A 19,274-nucleotide genomic window follows, 5' to 3' on the forward strand; every position below is an offset into this window, starting at 1 on the left:
GTGGAACCTTTTCCAGATTTCCAGTTCCTGGGAACCCCAGAGCAGCCCCATAAGTTTCTGAGGACAGGAACAGTTCCCACGGGGAGGAACGAGTGCTGTCCCTGTGACATTGCCTGCAGACAAGTTCAGCCACTGTGCGCTCACCAAGTTCTGCGGGTCTCGTGTCTGTTTCCCGTGTCTGAACAAAAGTCATGCTCAAACCTTTGAGTGTGGTAGGACCTGTGAGCCTCAAAAATGCTGTGTTTTAGAAATGCTAAAAGAGAAGGCAGTGACCGTGGACAGTGCAGCCAGGATTTTACGACCCAGGAGTTTTCATGCTGTTTGCCCCGCCTGCCAGGGGCAAAGAGGTCACTGTTGGGGAGGCCGAGGTTGTTGCACATCTGGAATCTGCTCTGCTGCATACACAGCAGGCCTTATTTAGATTACCCGTATTCAGCTTGAGGGGTTTGGTATTCATTTGTGGTCATACCCCATTCTGGGTGCCTTGGGACTCATTTCTTCACTTCTCTAAGCCATACTAAAGTATAATGGCAACCGCCTCATGAGATTGTCCGTGTAAGGCTTGGTGGTGGATATTCATGGATTTTACTCTTTCTTTTCTCCGCTGTGACTTGGCCTTTGCTCATTCATTGTTTGGGGTGGTTTTGTATGACTCTTTGAGCTATAGCTGTTGAGTGCCCTAGAATTAGAACCAGAAACCTTACAACGCCGCTCCACTGGCATCCTTCGGCATCAGCCTTCCCCTGCAGAAGCTCCCCTCTTAGCCCTTACGACATTGGTGGTGTGAAGATGTGCTGGCACATCTGGAGACACTTAAGACGGTTTTTCTTTGTGCTGGGTAGTTTTATGTCAGCTTGAACCCAGCTAGTCATTGCAGATGAGGGAGCCTCAATTCAGGGAATGCCTCGATAAGATCAGGCTATAGGGGCTGGAGAGATGGCTCAGTGGTTAAGAGGTCTTGAGTTTCATTCCCAGCAACCACCTGGTGGCTCACAGCCATCCCTAATGAGATACGGTGCCTCTTCTGACCTGCAGGTATATACACAGGCACAACACTATATATAATGAATAAATGAATCTTAAACAAAAGAAAGAAAGACCAGGCTATAGACAGACGTGTCGGGCTTTTTCTTAATTAGTGACATGGTTTCTGGGGGGCACGTCATAAGGAGCAAGCCAGTAAAGCAGCACCCCTCCATGGCTTCTGCATGAGCTCCTACCTCCAGGTTCCTGCCCTGTTTGAGTTCCTGTCCTGATTTCCTTTGATGATGAAAAGTGATATGGAGGTGTAAGTCGAATAAACCCTTTCCTCCCCAAGTTGCTTCTGGTCTTGGTGTTTCATTGCTGCAATAGAAACCCTAACTAAGACAACTCCTCCTCCTCTTCCTTTCTTCTCTTCCCTTCTCCTCTCGTTCTCTACTTTTCTTCTTTCTACTTCTGCCTCAGTCTCTTGGACCACTCACATCTAGCTAGGGTAATTCCTAACACGTTCAAGAGTTTCCTCTTGAGAATATTGGATAGCATTATTTTGTTCCATATTTATGTCTTTTAATGGAATTTGTTGCTGGGTCTTAGATGCTAATTGGGTAGGTGCTTGCTTTGGTGTAGAGAGTACCCAGTCTGTACTGGGACAAGAGAGAATGAGAGAGGATCTGAGTTCCAACCTTCAGGGAAATGTCATTCAAGCCCTGAATTATAAACAAGTGAATGCATGAGCGAGATGATTTCCAGTAGTAATAGAAATGATAAGGACAGTGTTATGTCGTGATGTGGTTTACTGCATAGGACTGGGGTTGAAATCTCTTTTGAGAGGTCTGACTACTTCAAAAATGTAGCGTAACACACCCGTCTATGCTCTATGCACTCTATGCACTACAGTTTGTGAACCAGGCAAGGGGCTGGAGATTGAAACACACAAAGACTCACAGAGGCATGGGTCATCCTTGAAACAGGACTGGTCCCCAAATGCCCCCTTTATTGTGTAGCCACGCCCCAGCCAAACCCACCAGAAACCACTTCCCTGCCATCAGGAAATCCTGAGGCAAGCTGTCTCAGAGCAGAGGAAAACAAGTTGTTCACAAGAGATTCAGGATCTGGGGGTTCACAGCTCCCAACACAAAAAGGAAGTTTTTCTATTTTATTATATTGATTATAATAAGGACTTCACTGTGACTTTTTTTTTTACACATGCATACAAGGTATTTTGATCATCCTCCACACATACCCCACATTCCTCCCCGCATCCCTTCAGGAGAAGAAGGAATAAGTGATTTACTGGACAGTGCTTGGGAGTGTTGGGGGTGGAGACAGCTGTGGAAGGGCCTCAGTTGTGAAGGGGCTGGGTCTGGTGCGGAGAGGGAAAGATGACATTAGCCCAGATGCTCAGCATGCACTTGGCAGGTTAGGAGGTGTGGGTTGCCCTACCCCTGACTCTGCTGATAGAACTTGGAGAAGGAATTTGGTCTTTGTAAGATTTTAGGTGATGTTGCTGGTGTTCTGAAGCCAAATGAATCAATTCCAAGGGGCCTTTAAGGCCAAGGAGAGCACTTTAGGATGCACTGTCAGTGCAAGACAAGCCAGTGGAGGCCCAGAGGTGTGAAACAGACTGATTGACGTATTAGGAGATGATTCCGACTATTGTGGGAGGAATGGATTCTAAGGAAAAGGAGAGACCGCAGGAGGTGTACCAGCACTTGAGAGGATGACTGAATTATGCAGATGGCAACAGAGGATCTGGAGCAAGGAACACAGGTTCAAGATGGGATTCAGACTAAAAGCCTGTGGGATTGGGTGACAGATTGCAAGTAAGCAGAAGAGGCTAAAAGGAATCAAATTGGGCTTAGGAGTTTTGCTTGCATTAACTGAAGGGTTAATGGGATTCATTCACAGAGTTAGGGAGAGGTTTGTATGAAAATGGACATGGGGATGAAAATTAATTTGGGGGGTTATATACAATTTGGAGACACACATGGTACATCCAAGTGGGATCATCATGAGATTTGGGGACAATAAGGAAGAGCTCAATAGACAGGTATGGGTTGCAGATGTGAATTTGAGAGCCATGCACACGTAGATAGCGTTTAAAACCACGGGGATTGTTGAAGTCATTTGGGAATACAGATTTGAACAGAGACTAGCTAAGTATAGAAAACGGACAGTAGGATCTCTCTATCATGGAGAGTACAGCAGCCGAGAGTATGGTAGTGGAGACAGGTCTGACAGAGAAGGAGGAGGAAGGCAGTGGATTGTGCTTTCAACCAAAAGCCCCCGGAAGGGTCCCTAGTAGAGAGCTTGAACAGCCATGAAATGGGGCTTGGATTGTTTGGCTTAGACCTGGGAATGCAATTAATGCCCTTGACAAGACAGAAGTCAGCTGAGTCATTGTGGCAGTTTGCCTTCTGTTGCCTTTCCTTCTTGCCTGTCAAAGCCACATTGACAATGCTTCCAGTAGGAAATTCGTCTTGCTCTCTGCCGTTCATGATTTTCCCCAGGGCATAACGTTATATCCACCATGGAACAAATTTTAACTAAATCTGATCTCCTCTTGTTACACCCGGATGGAGAAATGTTAACTTTGAGAAGAGATCGGTTCTCAGAGTATTATGAAGAGACATAGGTTTTGGGCCTCCGAAACACTGCCAGTTCTTTGGAATGAGGAATTCACTACCTGCACTGGGAGATGCATGCTTGCTAGCAGCTTGTGCTGGGAAGGTGGAAGCATTGTTGCATTTGGGTTCTGGTTTTGGACTGCACTCATTCAAAGGCTTTAGTCTTTAGTCGTATTTCCATGCCTGTGTCTTTAATGGCAAAGCTAAATCTGCAAGAACATTAGGCAGCATAAGAAAGCAGAGATGCTGCCTGGTTGAGTTGAGAAACTCCCCCAAGGAGCTGCTGAATCTCAGATGGCTTTCTCACTTTTTCTATGAAATGAAGAAGAGACATTTGATTTGAATTCTGTCATTTTGCTGAGTGTTTGTTTCTTCTTCGTCTTTTAGGGGGGGGGTCTCAGTTTTGACTGTCCTGGAGTTAGGATCCTGCTGGACACAGAATGTGAAGTGTTGTAGATAAGATGGAAAGAACAGCGTTAGTTGTAGGATGCCAGCAGAAATATGAGTCAACTGACGTTTTGGTATTTTAAAAACGTATCGTTGGGTGTGATGATTAGTTAGACTTCATTTAGAATCGCCCGAGAAAAAAAGTACTTCTGGATGTGCCTGTGATGGTGTTTCCAGAACGGTTCAGCTATGAAAAGAGGGCCCATCCTGATTGTGGACAGCACCATCCCAGAGGCTGAGGACCCAGACAAAGTAAGAGGAGAATACTGGTGTTCATCTCTCCCCTTGACTCCACGACTGTGGGAAGACACAATGTGACCAGCCCCTCTGCTGCCATAGCTAGTGACAATTATTCTACCGTGCCTGAACCCTGATGGACCCTCAGACTTAGGACCCAAACAAACCCGTCTTTCCTTCTGTTGATTCTGTTAGGTGTTTTGGCACAAAAAAGTGATATGCTAGGTATTTGGAATTAGAGCTTCCCTTACGAAAATCATTACGTAGTACAATAATTTGGGCCGCTGGAATAACTCAGCTGGTAGAATCACTTGCTGCCACACTGGTATGAGTTCAAGCCGCAGTATTATTTAATTGAAAGGTGAGAACTGACTCCTAAAAGCTGACCTCTGTGGTGTGTTTGTGTCTCCCCACCTCTTTTTAAGTAAATAAATGTAATTTTTTCAAATTCAAAAGAAATAATTCCATAGTGACTTACTGTGGTGTGCTAATTTTAAGGATTAATTTTCCATCTAGTCTGGGGAACTTTTTTTTGTCTCAGATATATTTTTATTTCTTTTGTACATTCTTTTATTTCTGATATTTGCCAAGGAGAGCTGCTCTGATGGTTGAGCAGAAGGAACTGCGCTATGCCACTGGGAAAGAAGAGCTATCGTGAAAACCCCTCAGTATTCTTCTTTAGAAGGTTTGGGGCACAGCTGGGGGTCAACCCTGTGGTGGAACTCTTTTCTAATTGCTGAGTGCAGTGAATTTGATCCTGAGCATCAAAATCAGTCAGCCAATGTGTTGTGGGACTGTATTGATACTAATTATCATCTTGAGATTTATGTTTATTATTTTTATTTATTATTATATGTGTGTGTCCATATGAGTTCAAGTGCCCATGAAACAAGGAAGAAGAGGCTGTTTGATGCCCTGAAATTGGAGTTAATGGGTTGTAAGATGCCAGATCTAAATGAGAACCCAGTTCAGGTTCTCTGCAAGAGCAACAGATGCTCTTAATGGCCATATCATCTCTTCAGATAGAAAACTACAATTTCAGTACACTACCGGAAACTAGGGTCTGGGAGGATGATCATCAGCAATGAAAGTACCTGCTGGTGACTCTTAAAGGTTGGGGTTCAGATCCCCAGAATCAAATATGAGATGAGGGGCGGTTACAGTGGCCTGCCTGTAATTCCAGCCCCAGAAGGCAGAGGCAGGGATCCCAAGAAAAAGCTGATTAAAAAGACGGCACAAATAAGAGGTCCTGCCTCAGTAATGATGTGGTAGGAGCAATGGAGGAACATTCCTGACTTTAACCTTGGGTCTCTGTACAGAGACCTGTGTGTGCATCTGCATCTACACGTGCACACCCACACATGCAGACATGCCTGCATAGGAACACCTCACAAGATAAATGGTGATAAAGACTCGCATCTGTAGATGGTAGTTATTAAATGCCTGTGTCTGGCTGTCTTCTCTCTCTTCTTTCCCTCCCCATCTTTCTCCCTTCCTTCCCCATGATTAGAATTTTCTGCATTTAGATAGTCTATAATCTCTATTTAGCTTTTTTTTTACTTGGCTTGGGTGACATTCAGTTCTTCTGCCGATTCATGTCATGTCTTCAAAGCATGAACGCTGGGAGAAGTCAGCAGGTGAAACCAAAAAGCACTTGAAATTTTCTGCTGATAAACAAAAGGTCATGTAAGTTAAAGTACTGAAGCTATTTAAGATTCAGGCCAAATCCAGGCCTCCTCCCGGTGTTCTTTTCATAGATCCGACTGTGGAGGATGGAGTAAGTGAACCGGAGAGACGTACCCTCATTTTGTGAATGGGGTCTGTAACGTCGTAAGCGAATGCAGACAGATTGTCAAAATATAGACAGCTTTAATGGAGGAATAGACTTACAGAACCACTGTTCCCGCGGAGACCAGGAAAGCAGAAGAGGACGCTGGGAGCACGCTCACCAATTTTATAGGAGAACTTTAGCCTGAGGCGAACACGCCCCCTAAGGGGTGGGACTTATCCCTACAGGGGTCCCCTTTGGAGCCAGCACTAACTGGCAGGACACGCTCAGCCTAGGAAGTTCTACACTGAGTGGGGAGGGTGGTATATGTATCTTGTGTGGTTCTTACACTTTCTCAGGAAACATGGACTTAAAGTTTATATTTTTCCTGGAAGGAAGTAGTTTTCTTCCTCCTAAAGCAAATAGTTTTTTGAAGTGCTATTTTTATGTGTAAAACGTTTTACTGCACATACGATTGTGCACTGCCAGCATGGCTGCTGCCCGCAGAGACCCGGGAAGGGTGTCACAGCTCCCGGAACTAGAGTTCCAGGTGGTTGCTAGCTGCCGTGTGAATGCTGGAAATGAATCCCAGGTCCTTTGGAAGAGCAGCCATTGCTCGGAATCTTGGAACTAGTTCTCTGGCCCTGCAATAATTTATTATTTATTTTAAAATAATATTTTTAAACTTTTAAAGTTAATTTTATTTAAATATTTAAAAAATGATTAGTTACAGGCGTTTTTTCCCCACATTTTTTTTTTTAAAGCTCATCACACCTGCCATTTGGCTCTGTAGGAGTTGTTTTTAGGATGCCCAAGTAGCCCCATTGTCCCTTTGACACTGAAAACATTCATCAGTATAATTACTTGTGAAAGTTCATTACAGCCAATTTGGAATTTACGAAATAACCGTGTTACTCTTCTTGTTGTGGCAAAGCACCTATGGAAGCGACTTAAGGAAGTATAGTTCATCATGGCAGGGGAGGGGAGGCCATGGCATCCTTGGTCAGTCAGGAGAAGGATGTGATCTTGCAGGCTCCAGCTCGCCTTGCTTTTTTTTTTTTTTTTTTTTTTAATTTCATTTGGTTTCTCCTCCCAGCCCTTGGGATGGCACCACCCATAGAAGGATGGGTCTTCCTCCCTCGGATAAATCTTTCTGGAAACACTTTCACAGGCCTACCCATAGGTCTGTCTCTCGGGCAGTTCTACACTTGATCTTATTTTTAAACAAAACACCAAGAAGTTATTCCTCATAGGTGATTTTAAGTCTACCCATGCTAACTGTGAATATTAACCAATTACAAGTCTATCCCGTGTCAGCTTGACAATCAAACCTTGTTTAAGCCATAACCCACACTCATGGTCTTTAAAGGCACATGGCCGTCTCATAACACAAAAGGCATTTAGTTCATTTGTAAGAATCTCAAAAATAGGGGCTGGAGAGATGGCTCCGTGGTTAAGAACATTGTCTGCTCTTCCAAAGGTCCTGAGTTCAATTCCCAGCAACCACATAGTGGCTCACAACCATCTGTAATGAGGTCTGGTGTCCTCTTCTGGCCTGCAGGCATACACACAGACAGAATATTGTATAATAATAAATAAATAAATTTTTTTTAAAAAAAGAATCCCAATAATATTAACAGTTCTAGCATTGTCCAAAAGTCCAAAGTATCTTGTGGGACCCAGGAAAAATAGGAAAAATATTGTGAGATTTAGAGATCCAGTTGCATGTGCTGCATCTGTTCAAAGAAAGAAGTTCTGTGTACATGTTTGGAAGCAGAGGGTAAACTAAGACTATAATGGACAGATCAGGTTTATCTGGATTGAAAAGTAGGGCATACTAGAATGGAAAGAATGGCAGACTCGGGGGCCTTTGTGAGGTATATAGTACAGTAAGTAGTCCATCCTGAGACCTTGTTAATGTAGCCGCATCAAAGACGAGAAATGATACTCTTAATGTGTTAGGAATGGCCATTTGCTAAACTGCATGAAGGCCAGTATAGAGTCTGTTGTCTTCTTCTAAGAGTGTATATTCATTATACGTAGATAGCTCTGGTTTTCATCAGGACGGTTTCATACATGCATAGGATGGCATTCGCACTTGGCCCTCACCTCCCTTCCTCTCCTCTCTTTCGCCTCTCCTAGTTGTCACCGCCATTCCCATAGACAGTTGTTTCTACTTTTAGGTCGTGTGCAGAGAAATGATTCTGTGTATCTGTATAAAAGCTGGGGTCCACAAATGAGTGGAAACAGGCATTATTTGTCTCTCCAAGTCAGAATTCACTTAATAGTAAAATCTTCTGTTGCATATCAGCTTTATTACAAGTGACATAATTCCGGTCTGTAGCCGAATGAAATTCTGTTATGTGTACACATACCTGTTTTCTTTATGCATTCCTCTTGATGGACACCTGACGTGATTTCACAGTGTGGCTCTTACGCAGTAACTATCCTAGGGGAAGGATCTCTATGATATGTTGACTTACTGTCCTTTGAGCAAACACCTGGGAGGGGCATGCTGGGTCACTCAGTCCATCTGCTGTGTTTTTCCCCAGAAGCTTCGTCCAGATTTCCAAAGTGGTTAGACCAGTTTACAGTCATACTTACTGCTTGTAAGGGCTCCTTTTCCTGCGCATCTTAGCATCATTTATTCTTACTTTTATTAATATCCACCATTCTGAGTAGGAGAGATGGAATCTTACTGTACTTTAGATTGTTTACCTGATGACTACTGATGAACATTTTTCATGTGCTCATTGGCTATTTATATTTCATGTCTCTTAATTAACAAATTCTGATTTTCCCCGGATTTGAAAATAATCTAAATTTAGACTTGGGAGTTTTATAAGATTCGATAATACTAGAAAGCTTCTGTGAGGATATTTTATTTTCCGGGTTTTCTTTTTACTCCAGGAGGAAACCAAAAGCGAAGGCGCCCCTTCCTCCTGCTGAGACGAAGGGCATGGGTGTTTCTTCTTCTGAGGAGCCTGGAGAATCGACTGCTGTCATCGCGGAGCGAAATGAAAATATGGTAGATAAAGACATTGACCTCTCGGTGGTCCTGCCTGGAGACATTCTCAAATCCACTACTGTTCCTGGCAGGTATGCTGCCGTCGCTAAAATACCATGACCCCACTTTCTTCTGCCACCACTGAAACCTCTGTGACATATGTGTTCATTGTTTTTTTTCCTCTGACAAAATACATCTGCTGTTATTCGGTTGTTACTGTTTTTTTTTTTTTTTTTTTTTTAAAGTAAGTGCTAAAATAGTAAATCTCTCCCAGCGTTTTAATATCAAGGCCATGTATTCTCAATTCAGTGATTAAGATTTGGGATTTTTACACATCTCGTTCTCTATTAATATGTGTTAAAAGTAAGCCTGCCCTGATATTCCATTTGCAAGTCGAGGCTAGAAAGCCAGAGCCTGCAGCACCCAGTCCTTCCCTCTGTTCTCCCTTCCTGTTTCCTCTTCAGGCTGCTGCTGCTGGGATGGAGGAGTTACTTTGCTTATAATGTAGCATTTTCTTACTTACCACAACAAACAGATTTGTATGCAACATTAGGGATTTTTTTTCCCAGTTTACTGCTTTAATTCTATAAACCTGGGTGAATCAAGTAGAAATAGAAAATCAAACTTGAACTAGCAAGGAATGAAGATACAATTTAGGAGGCTGATGGTTTTGAATACTTAACACAAAGTTGAGAAAAAGGACCAAGGCCCCTGGTAATTTTCCGTTTCGCCCTGAAGTGGAAAGTTACATGCACTATATACCTGACCACACTCACTTCTTACCTCCACCCTGTGCTGTTATCCAGTAGCATGTGTTAGCAATTGAAGCTGCTTGACCTTAGCATAGCACGAATCTGCGCACGTGTGGCACAAAAAATAAGCATTGTGTTGGTCATTGCATTCTAATGCTGTGGCTTCCTGTAAAACCCTCACTCAGCATAACTGCAATTTTAGATTTATAATTAAAGTCTTATGTAACGCTGTAATATTATAAAAATTGATGAACATAAAATAAATTCAACATTAGGAAATAATTCATAACTGTCTTACAGTCTCCTTAAATCTTAGTAAGTTATGTTTTTTTTCCATTTGTTTTTGTAGTGGCAAGAGTTTTAGGGTTTCTTGTTTCTTCATGGAAACAAGAACCCTGTTTATGAGGTTGCTGTACTTGTAACTATCTTTGGTGGACTCCTACCTCTGACTGCACTCTTCTGGGGAGGGAGTTGCAGACAGTGACCGTCACATCAGTACTCTGATGTCATAGCTTGACTTAAACAGGGATGGGAATTGCCTTGGTGGAGGCAGTAAAGCATATTTGCAGCAGTTTGGTTTTCCGGCTTTTCTCTAAAGTGTACAGATAAGGCTGGTTTCATCACCAGCGAGCCTTTCTTCTGTGGTGCCCCAGGAATAGACTTGGATGACTTGAATTTGTTTCTCCTTTCCTTTCTAGTCTAAACTGATTTTATAATGGTCTGTCTTCTTATTTTTTTTTTTTTTGGATCTGAGTTTTCTTCATATATATGACTTGAAGGTTGTAAATCATTTTTGCTAAGTGTGTTCTTACCAGGACCGTCGATCTCTTCACACCTCTTTGGCTTCTCCATTCCTCAGACCTGAGTAATTTTCCATCAGTCAGCTTCTGTGTGTGTCCGAGCCCAGCTGTTGTTGATTTGCGATATTCGCTTATCTATGAAAATGTTTTGTGCCTGAATTGTTAGGATTAAATAACACATGGTATATTGCTAGGATTACATGAAATGCTATCACTGGTTGGCACATAGTTGCCCTTTTTAGTTGTGGGGAGATGATGCTGAGGTTCAAAGCCAGCATTGAGGAAGTTCTGTATCACCGAGTCATACCCCCAAACTCTTGTACAGGGACCTCATTTCCTTCAGCTAGGCGAGATCTCCCCCTTTATGGCTCCACACAGTGGCAGTTCAGTACAAAATTAGGGAACCGTGGAGATAGGGACATGTTCATTTCTCCTCTGAAATTAAGTAGGCTTGTCCTTCCCTGCCTTCTTTTATATATCTTAAACCTTACCACATGACTCTTTGTTCTTTGACAGGTACTTAAAAAAAAAAAAAACTCAGTACCATTGAAATTATGAACACCACCCCAGCCCTCCCCAGGACTTCCGTCTGTTCTTTTTCTCCAGTCAGCTTATGTAGGCTCACATAACACTTTATACAAAACTTCCTGATAGTCCAGAATCACCTGCTTCATCTCACTTCTACACTCTTGATTGATTCTTCCTGTGCTAGAACGTAGTGTTTCATGCTATGCTTTCTACATATTTATCTTTAAAAAACAAAGATGCTTTTTTGCCTTTAATGTGTGTGTGTGTGTGTGTGTGTGTGTGTGTGTGTGTGTGTGCGCGCGCGCGCGCACATGCGTACGTGGTGTATGTGTCCTGTGTGTGTTCCTGCCTGTACATGTGGAGGCCAGAAAAACTTGTCAGATCCTCTGAATCTGGGGAACCAACCTTGGGTCCTCTGGAAAAGTCTTGACTGCTGAACCATTCTTTCCAAGTAGCGATCATGGTAGAAATGCCCTAAAAAGAAGTGTCTCTGATTCTTTAAAAGTTTTGTTTAGGGTTCAAGTTTTGTAAGTTGGAATTTATTTGCTCTCAGGTTTTAATGTAGCAGCTTGCTTTTCTAATATTCTTACCACCCAAGAGCTAACCGTGTGTGGTCATTTTTTTTTGAGCCTTTCAGATAGATTTGAAATGTCGATGGTACAAAGCCACTGTGTGATTTTGAGTCTGTGATACTTCCTTGCAATACTTTTTAGGTATTTTCCGAGTACACTAGGGGCGTGATGTGAGTGTGATTTAAACTGTCTTAACAGTTCCAGGAACAGACGAACCATTATTTTAAAAGGTGATAGTAAGCACAAAAGTGCTCCAAATAGTAAAATATAGTCTGTTTATTAAGAGTGTTAGCTAATGGGGAGACTTAGACTATCATCTCTTTGTAACTGTAAAAGGGAAAAATCTTACGGGGAAAAAAAGAGAGACTGCCCCAAACTTCAAAGTAGAAACACCTAGCTAGGAATTACACTTTGCTTCACGGCTTACTGTGATCTCGGAAACATCAGCTGACCGCTCTTGGCTTTTTGTGTTAAATGACCAGAGATATTTGACATAAAACCTGTGGCTTATGCATGCTTTGTCTAGTGCCACTAAAGAGCTAGTCCAACTGGTACAGGGCAGATCAGCAGCCTACTCAGGGCATTCCCAGGGAGTAGAGTGCCACCTATTGGAAGTAAGTCGACTCATAAAAAATGACAGGCGATGCCATTGTGAGTCAGTTTCTATTAAAACAAAGCAGGTATGGATAACGGAACTCAAAAGTTCACAGATAGTTGTGCTTATTGAAAATGTTAAGTAAAACCAGGTCTGTAGCCAGCACCTGGGAGCTAGAGGCAGGAAGATCAGAAGGTCAGTCATCTTCAGCTGTGTAGCAACTTTGTGACCAGTCTGTAAAACACGAGACCTTATTTCAAAAGGACAAGTAAAATGACAACAGAAAATCCCAGGCATTCTTCAGGCTGGTTTGGTCATTGTCCGAGTCAAGGTCTCTATTGCTGTGATGAGACACCATGGCCAAAGACAACCTGAAGAGGCTTACACTTCCAAACAGCTGTTCATCACTGAAGGACGTCAGGACAGGAAAAAGAAGCAGGGCAGGAATTCAAGAGGCAGGAGCAGATGCAGAGGCCATGGAGGGATGCTGCTTACGGGCTTGCTCAGCCTGCTTTCTTACAGAACCCGGGACTGCCAGCCCAAGGATGGTACCACTCACGATGGCCTGGGCCCGCCCCCTCCCCATCAATCGCTAATTAAGACAATGCCCTGTGTGCCTGTCTACAGCTGGAGCTTTCAGAGGCATTTTCCTAATTGAGCTTCTCTCTTCTCAGATGACTGTAGCTTACATAAAACTAGCCAGCACCACGAGAATCCCACCCCCTTTTTTGTTCCCCTTTAATGATTTTCCGTGCAGTGACAGGCCCTGGTCCTCAGCTCTGAGTTTCCATTTGTTGTCAGCATATCGGGAACTGAGCTGTGTTCACAGGAGTCTCTTTGCGCTGCTCCGTTAGTTTCTAACGAATTCCTGCTTTCTCTGCTTTTCTGCTTAGCTTCAGTTTCCTTCTGCCGTCACCGTTTTTACTTCTAGTAGACTTAATATGTAAACTTAAACAAACAGGGCCTCTTTAGTGACTGTTTCACCTCACCCTTGAAGAAGAAAAGCGTAACACTTCCTCAAAGAAGCAACGAACTTTAAGTATGGAAAAAAGGGCTCAGAGACAAGCTCTGACGTTTCTCCTGGTAATTGCAGACTCAGTCAAGTTAATAACAAAGACAGACCATACTACAACGATGCGTGTGCGTGTGTGTGTTATATTTAGTAGATATATTCTTTTTTGTTAGATTGTTTTTATTTGTGTTAGGATGTGATGATTTGTGTATGTGTGTTGTTGCTGTTGAGACCGGCGGGAGCTCTGGAAGGGGCATGGCCGTTACAGTAGGTTTCTTTTTTAATTAAAGGCTCTCTCTCTCTCTCTCTCTCTCTCTCTCTCTCTCTCTCTCTGACATGGGACATGGTTTCTCTGTGTAGCCCTGACTGTCCTGGAACTCACTCTGTAGTCCCAGCTGGCCTTGAACTCACAGAGATCCATCTGCCTCTGGCTCCCAAGGGCTGGGATTGAAGGTGTGTGCCCCCATCGCCTGGCCAGGGTTTTTCTTTTTTTAAAATAACGGTAATTATTTATAATTTGCTATGGAAATAGCATTAAAGGTGAATGACCATGTAAACTACAGTATGAAATGATGGCTCTAAAAGAAAAAAGACTTTTTACTCTCCCTTTGTTTTTAGTGCTAGCTATGAAACAGTTTCACAGTTTAACAATGACCTGTTCAAACGTTAACTGCCTTCAGGTCTTGCTGGTTGTGTTTGTCTCCTGGTTTCTCTTAGTGTATTTAAGTGTTCCTTAAAGCCACGGTGAGCTGTGTTCTCTGTCTTGGACACACAGTAGTCAGCGCCCTTTCCTCTGTCAGCTCTCCCTCACATAGATCTCACGCAGTTGTTGGCGTGCATTCGGAAGGCAGAGAAACAGTTCAACGCAAAGCAGTTTTGAGAATTTGTTGAAATAGCATGAGATTCATTGTTAGAGACTGGGGAAGATTTTAAAACTTACTAGAAAGAATCTTACTTATTTTTATGTTGCTTAAGATGTATCTCTTCACTCATTGTCATCCGTTCCTGTTTTCTAGAGTGTTCTGTTAGCACCCTTTATTCCTGAGTCATTACTAAGAGCAAGCACTCCTTTGCTCTCAGCTGTCCCAGATTGAATGAAAAATTACCCAGGCACCCTGTTGGCAAATGACATTCTTTAAACATGGGCAAGCTTGGCAATCCACCTATATCATTTCTGCAAGTCTGGCTGTTCTTGGAGCCCTTTATTGCATCGTGACCTGTATCTTTTGATGTCCAACTGGATCTTTAAAACACAGAAATAGAAGCTCTAACCATCCGTTATCAAAACCAGGTTAAGATTACTACTACTCTGTGTCCCAGATACGGAAGTGTCCCAAAGGATGTAGGGAAGAGTTGATGAAGCCTTTTATCTCTACGGTAAAGTTCTAACACAAAGCAGATAGGCTGTTTTAACCATCTGTTTCAACACCGCGGACACTACCTTGAATCATGAAGATGCTAAAATGTAGCTAGAAACTCTGGATTGGAGAGTCAGAAAATCTTAATCCGATGATTATTGTAGCTGTCATGTATACTGTGTATAATATGATTTCCTAACCTCCTTTGGTTCAGTCATAGTGGAGGAATAGCTTTAATCGTGGATGCAAGCTCAAATGAAATAATAGACAGGAGTTAAATACAAAAGGGCATCATTTGTTTGTAAAAAAAAAAAAGTTGGAGATCTCATAGAGATTCCTTCATATCAAAGAGAGTTTCTAAAGACCTTTTTTCCCCCCTTAACATTAGCTGTTTTAAATATTTTAAAATATGCCTTCCAGGAAATCATGTTATATAAGTATTGATGATAATATAAAAACAATAATAATAGTAACATTGCATCTGGGTAGTGTGATTAATCAGAATTCACAGCGATGTGGAGATGAGAGGAGGCCAGTGCGCATGTCTGTGAGTCTGCGTCCGTCCAGTGCGCACATGCTTCTTAACCACTTCACTAATTTGCTTTGGGTCACAGATGCTCCTGCCTTGGGCTACAGGAAAATGGTACTATTCCCGAGGTAATCTGTGGCCAAATCTGACTGCTAGCTGCCGACAGTCACATCACATCAGGACAGTCATTCCTAAACCGAAATTGTCTTTGACCAAAGTACTTTGGCACTTGGCTGGGCTCTTCTCATGTATGTTGCAGGACGACTTTATGTTCTGCGGGAGCAGTATGTGACTAGCCAAGTCTAGCTGTGACCATCGGACGTGGCCCCTGCTTCAGGTTTGAGTGCTATCTGATAGTGCTGTGGCTCCTTTTTGGCAGAGCTAGACTGTGATTCTTCCCCTTCTGGTGGAGGAAGACTCTAAGGTGTGTTCGTGTCAAAGGCTGAGGCTTCTCTTACAAGTTTTAGCCATTCGACCTTGGTATACTTGGAAAAGATACCAGCCCCTGTTACTGTTGATGGCACAGCTTTGTAGAGAACAAAGCTGCCACGCAAATTTGCTCAAAGTTTTCAGTACATATTTTTTTCTAAGGCATGTGGTTTTCCCGCAAACAGCTGTTTCTCCATGCATCAGCCACTGCATGTGGATATCTCTCTCTCTCTCTCTCTCTCTCTCTCTCTCTCTCTCTCTCTCTCTGTGTGTATGTGTAATATTGCTGTTCAAGCAGAATTGCCCAGGACGAAATAACCACAGGCTGTTTCTCTAAACACGGACCAGCATTGCCTTCATTCTGTGCCTCCATTCAGGTCCTGGGAATAAAGATGGCTAAACTGGGGTCTTTTGAGAGAGTTGACCACATCCAGGTGTGCATAGGTCCTAGATAAGGTCTGGGCCAAAGTGCCAGAGCCCCCATCACAATTCCTGAGGATTATACAATTCCCTTGGTAACTTTATGTAAATTCCCAAGTGTTTTATTGACATGGGGAGCTGAATGGTGAGTTTGCTAGCCTCATTTTCCCTATCAGGCTTCCTGAAATCCAGTAGCTAGTTTCAAGTTGATTTGAAATTAGAATTATTTCATTTATTCAATTGGAGTTGAAATTAGACAATCATTTTTATTGGCATTTATATTTCCCCAAAAATGAAGGGGGTGATTGGTCACAGATTTCCCTAAAGCAAAGTCCACGAAAGCCCCCTCTGCCCATGAAATAAGAAACAGGACGCAGCTGAGCTTGGTGACTCACACCTTTAATCCCAACACTTGGGAAGCAGAGACAGGTGGATCTCTGTGGGTTTGAGGCCAGCCTGGTCTACAAAGTGAGTTCTAGGGACAGCCAGAGCTCCACAGGGAAACCCTATCTCGAATAACCAAAAAAACCAAATTAACAAACCAAGAAACAACAACAAAACAGGAACTTTGTGCATTGTTGTGATGATTTTGTCTTAAGTGTGAAAGGTTCAGGATTACCAGGCATTTGAGGAAAATGTCATACAAAAGATTTTAAGATTTCAGAATTTCCTTTTTCTAAAGGGCTGACAATTAAGAAAGGCAGGACCACAGTGTTCTGTTAATGTGAACAAAAACCTAATTGGGGCCGGGCGGTGGTGGCGCATGCCTTTAATCCCAGCCCTCGGGAGGCAGAGGCAGGCAGATCTCTGTGAGTTTGAGGCCAACCTGGTCTACAAGAGCTAATTCCGGGACAGGCTCCAAAGCTGCAGAGAAACCCTGTCTCAAAAACAAACAAACAAACAAACAAACAAACAAACAAACAAACTTAATTGTGTGGAAAGGGGACTCCCAAGCTGAGAAGTACCCCAAATGCCATGCTGGGTGTGCAAGAATCTTGTGGAAGTTTTTCCTGCCTAGAGATCAGCCCTGTATTCTCCTGTCGACCATTAATTGTTAAAAACTCAAACACTTACTTCTATTGCTTTACAGAAGGACCCATCAACTTTTTATATCAAGGGCCAGATAAAAACTATTAAGCTTTGTAAGCCATAAAATGTTCAGGCCACAGCAACCTCAGTCTGCCTCTGTAACAAAAAAAGCAGCCTGAGACATTATATTAACGAGTCATAACAGTGACAGGCGCGATACGCCCTAAAACTCTCAATTTAGAAAGCGGAAAACAGAAAGCAGGCATAATGGCACACAGCTGCACTCTTAGCACTAGGGAGACTGAGGCAGGAGAATCACAAGGCTGAGGCCCGGTTATGGGTACATAGGGAGTTGTGTCTGCCTAGGCTTCCAGCAGATTGTTGGGGGGTGGGGCGCAAAGTATAGTGGCTGACATGTGGTCCGGTCTGTGAAATAGTGTAGTAGAATTTTTGAAACAGGCATGGCATAATACCTGTGCAGTGACAGCAGAACCTAAGGAATACTGAGTATTCTGTGAGTAATGTGAGAACCCACAGAACTTGTTAGAAGTTTGGGGGGTCCTTATATATTTGTTCACTAAATATATGTTACACATACACGCACACTTTAAAACCCAAAAGGAGGTATTTTATTCTGTTGGTGCTTTGGATGTAGTCTGCTCATGAGCTGAGGACTGCAGGTTCTAACATGGAGGACTGTGTTATAAACCAAGCGACTGTTCCTGGGTAAGGAAAGACTCCTACAATTTATAATGTAAAAAACCTGGCAAATAAAAATATGTAGAAAATCTCTGAACCAGTCCTATCCTCTAAGATCTGAAACATTCTAACCACCACCTTTAATCTGCTCAGATTTTGTCTTCCTAATCATGAGATGTTTAAGTTGCTCTCACAACTCTGACTTGTGGCCTTGCTTTATGTCTTGAGGACAAACAGGGCCAGAGTAGGATTCTCCAAACAGTTAAGTTGCACAGTCTGTTGGACTCTAAGGATCATCCTTCCTCCTGTCTTACAGTAAACCAATGATGGACTTGCTCGTGTTCCTCTGCGCAAAATATCACTTAAATCCGTCAAGCCACACAATTGACTTACTTTCTGCTGAAGAGAATCTCATCAAATATAAGCCAAACACACCAATAGGAATGCTGGAGGTAGAGAAGGTCATTTTAAAGCCAAAATCTCTGGACAAGAAGAAGCCTACACCGATAATCCCAGAGGTAAAAATTCTATCACAGATTTTGATGTTCATATGGCTGAGATAAACAGTTGATTTTTTTTAAGTCAATATTTATGGTTCATTATAAATGAAATAAAAATTAGATTTCTGATCTGGCTTTTTAGAATATGATTATCATGTTTCCCCAAACCACTTTGTTATCTTCTGGTTATCCATTCTTGGGTCAACTAGAATTGGGGGAACAATTTAGATAGCAAAGGCTCTAAAAATGACAGGATTGGCTTCATCAGGATCTGACAGTAATTCATGTTTAAGTTATGCTTTGAAATATTTTATATTTACATGATATTTTAAAAAACTGATAGATATTTAATATATTTGACTTCTATAAATTTTGTAAGTCATTAATACAACATACACTGAAATCACCATTTATTATCTTATAAAGTAGCTCGTTTTTTTTTTTAAATAATTGTTTTTTTTGTGTGTGTAGTAAGTGTTCAGGTGGACATACAGAGGCCAGGAAAGGAGAACGAGTATCCTAACTTTATCACTTTCTGCCTTGCTCCTTTGAGGCAGGGTCTTTCCCTGAACCTGGAGCTATTGCTTTCTAGCTACTCTGGTTCTCCTGTCTCTGACCCCACAATACTGGGGCTGCACGTATGTGTGAAACCATGCCTGGCTTGTTACATGGATCACGATTGTACAGTACACATTATTAACCACTGAGCCATCTATTCAGATCCTTAGTTGTTTTTAATGTGTGAATTTTATCCAGAAAGTTTGAACCACGATAATGCTAATTTATTCTCTTGATATTCTTACCATTATTTATTTGTGTATTTGACCAATACCAAACCCAGGACTTCATATTTGATAGACAAACATTCCACCAGTGATCTCATGTTTAAAGAGCTTACTTTACTTTACTTTTAAAATTACTCTCAAAAAGTTACTGCTATAAACAGAGGTGTATACATTTATGACTTTGAAAAATACTTCTGAG

At 42.3% G+C, this 19,274-nt stretch overlaps 1 protein-coding gene across 4 annotated transcripts in view; it reads left to right on the plus strand.

Annotated features, from left to right (window-relative positions):
* The window catches only part of Cobll1 (cordon-bleu WH2 repeat protein like 1), a 146,131-nt gene that overhangs the window by 69,931 nt on the left and 56,926 nt on the right, over positions 1-19,274 (plus strand). For all 4 annotated transcript variants that reach the window (XM_050122204.1, XM_050122214.1, XM_050122212.1 and 1 more), the window contains exons 3-4: positions 8,971-9,159; positions 18,107-18,308. In XM_050122204.1, the coding sequence (XP_049978161.1) occupies positions 8,971-9,159; positions 18,107-18,308 (391 nt within the window). The remainder of the gene's footprint in view (positions 1-8,970; positions 9,160-18,106; positions 18,309-19,274) is intronic.

Source organism: Alexandromys fortis, unplaced genomic scaffold (assembly GCF_014885135.2).
Source record: "Alexandromys fortis isolate MF-2015 unplaced genomic scaffold, M_Fortis_MF-2015_v1.1 scaffold_8_9099976_23576923, whole genome shotgun sequence".
Taxonomy (NCBI): domain Eukaryota; kingdom Metazoa; phylum Chordata; class Mammalia; order Rodentia; family Cricetidae; genus Alexandromys; species Alexandromys fortis.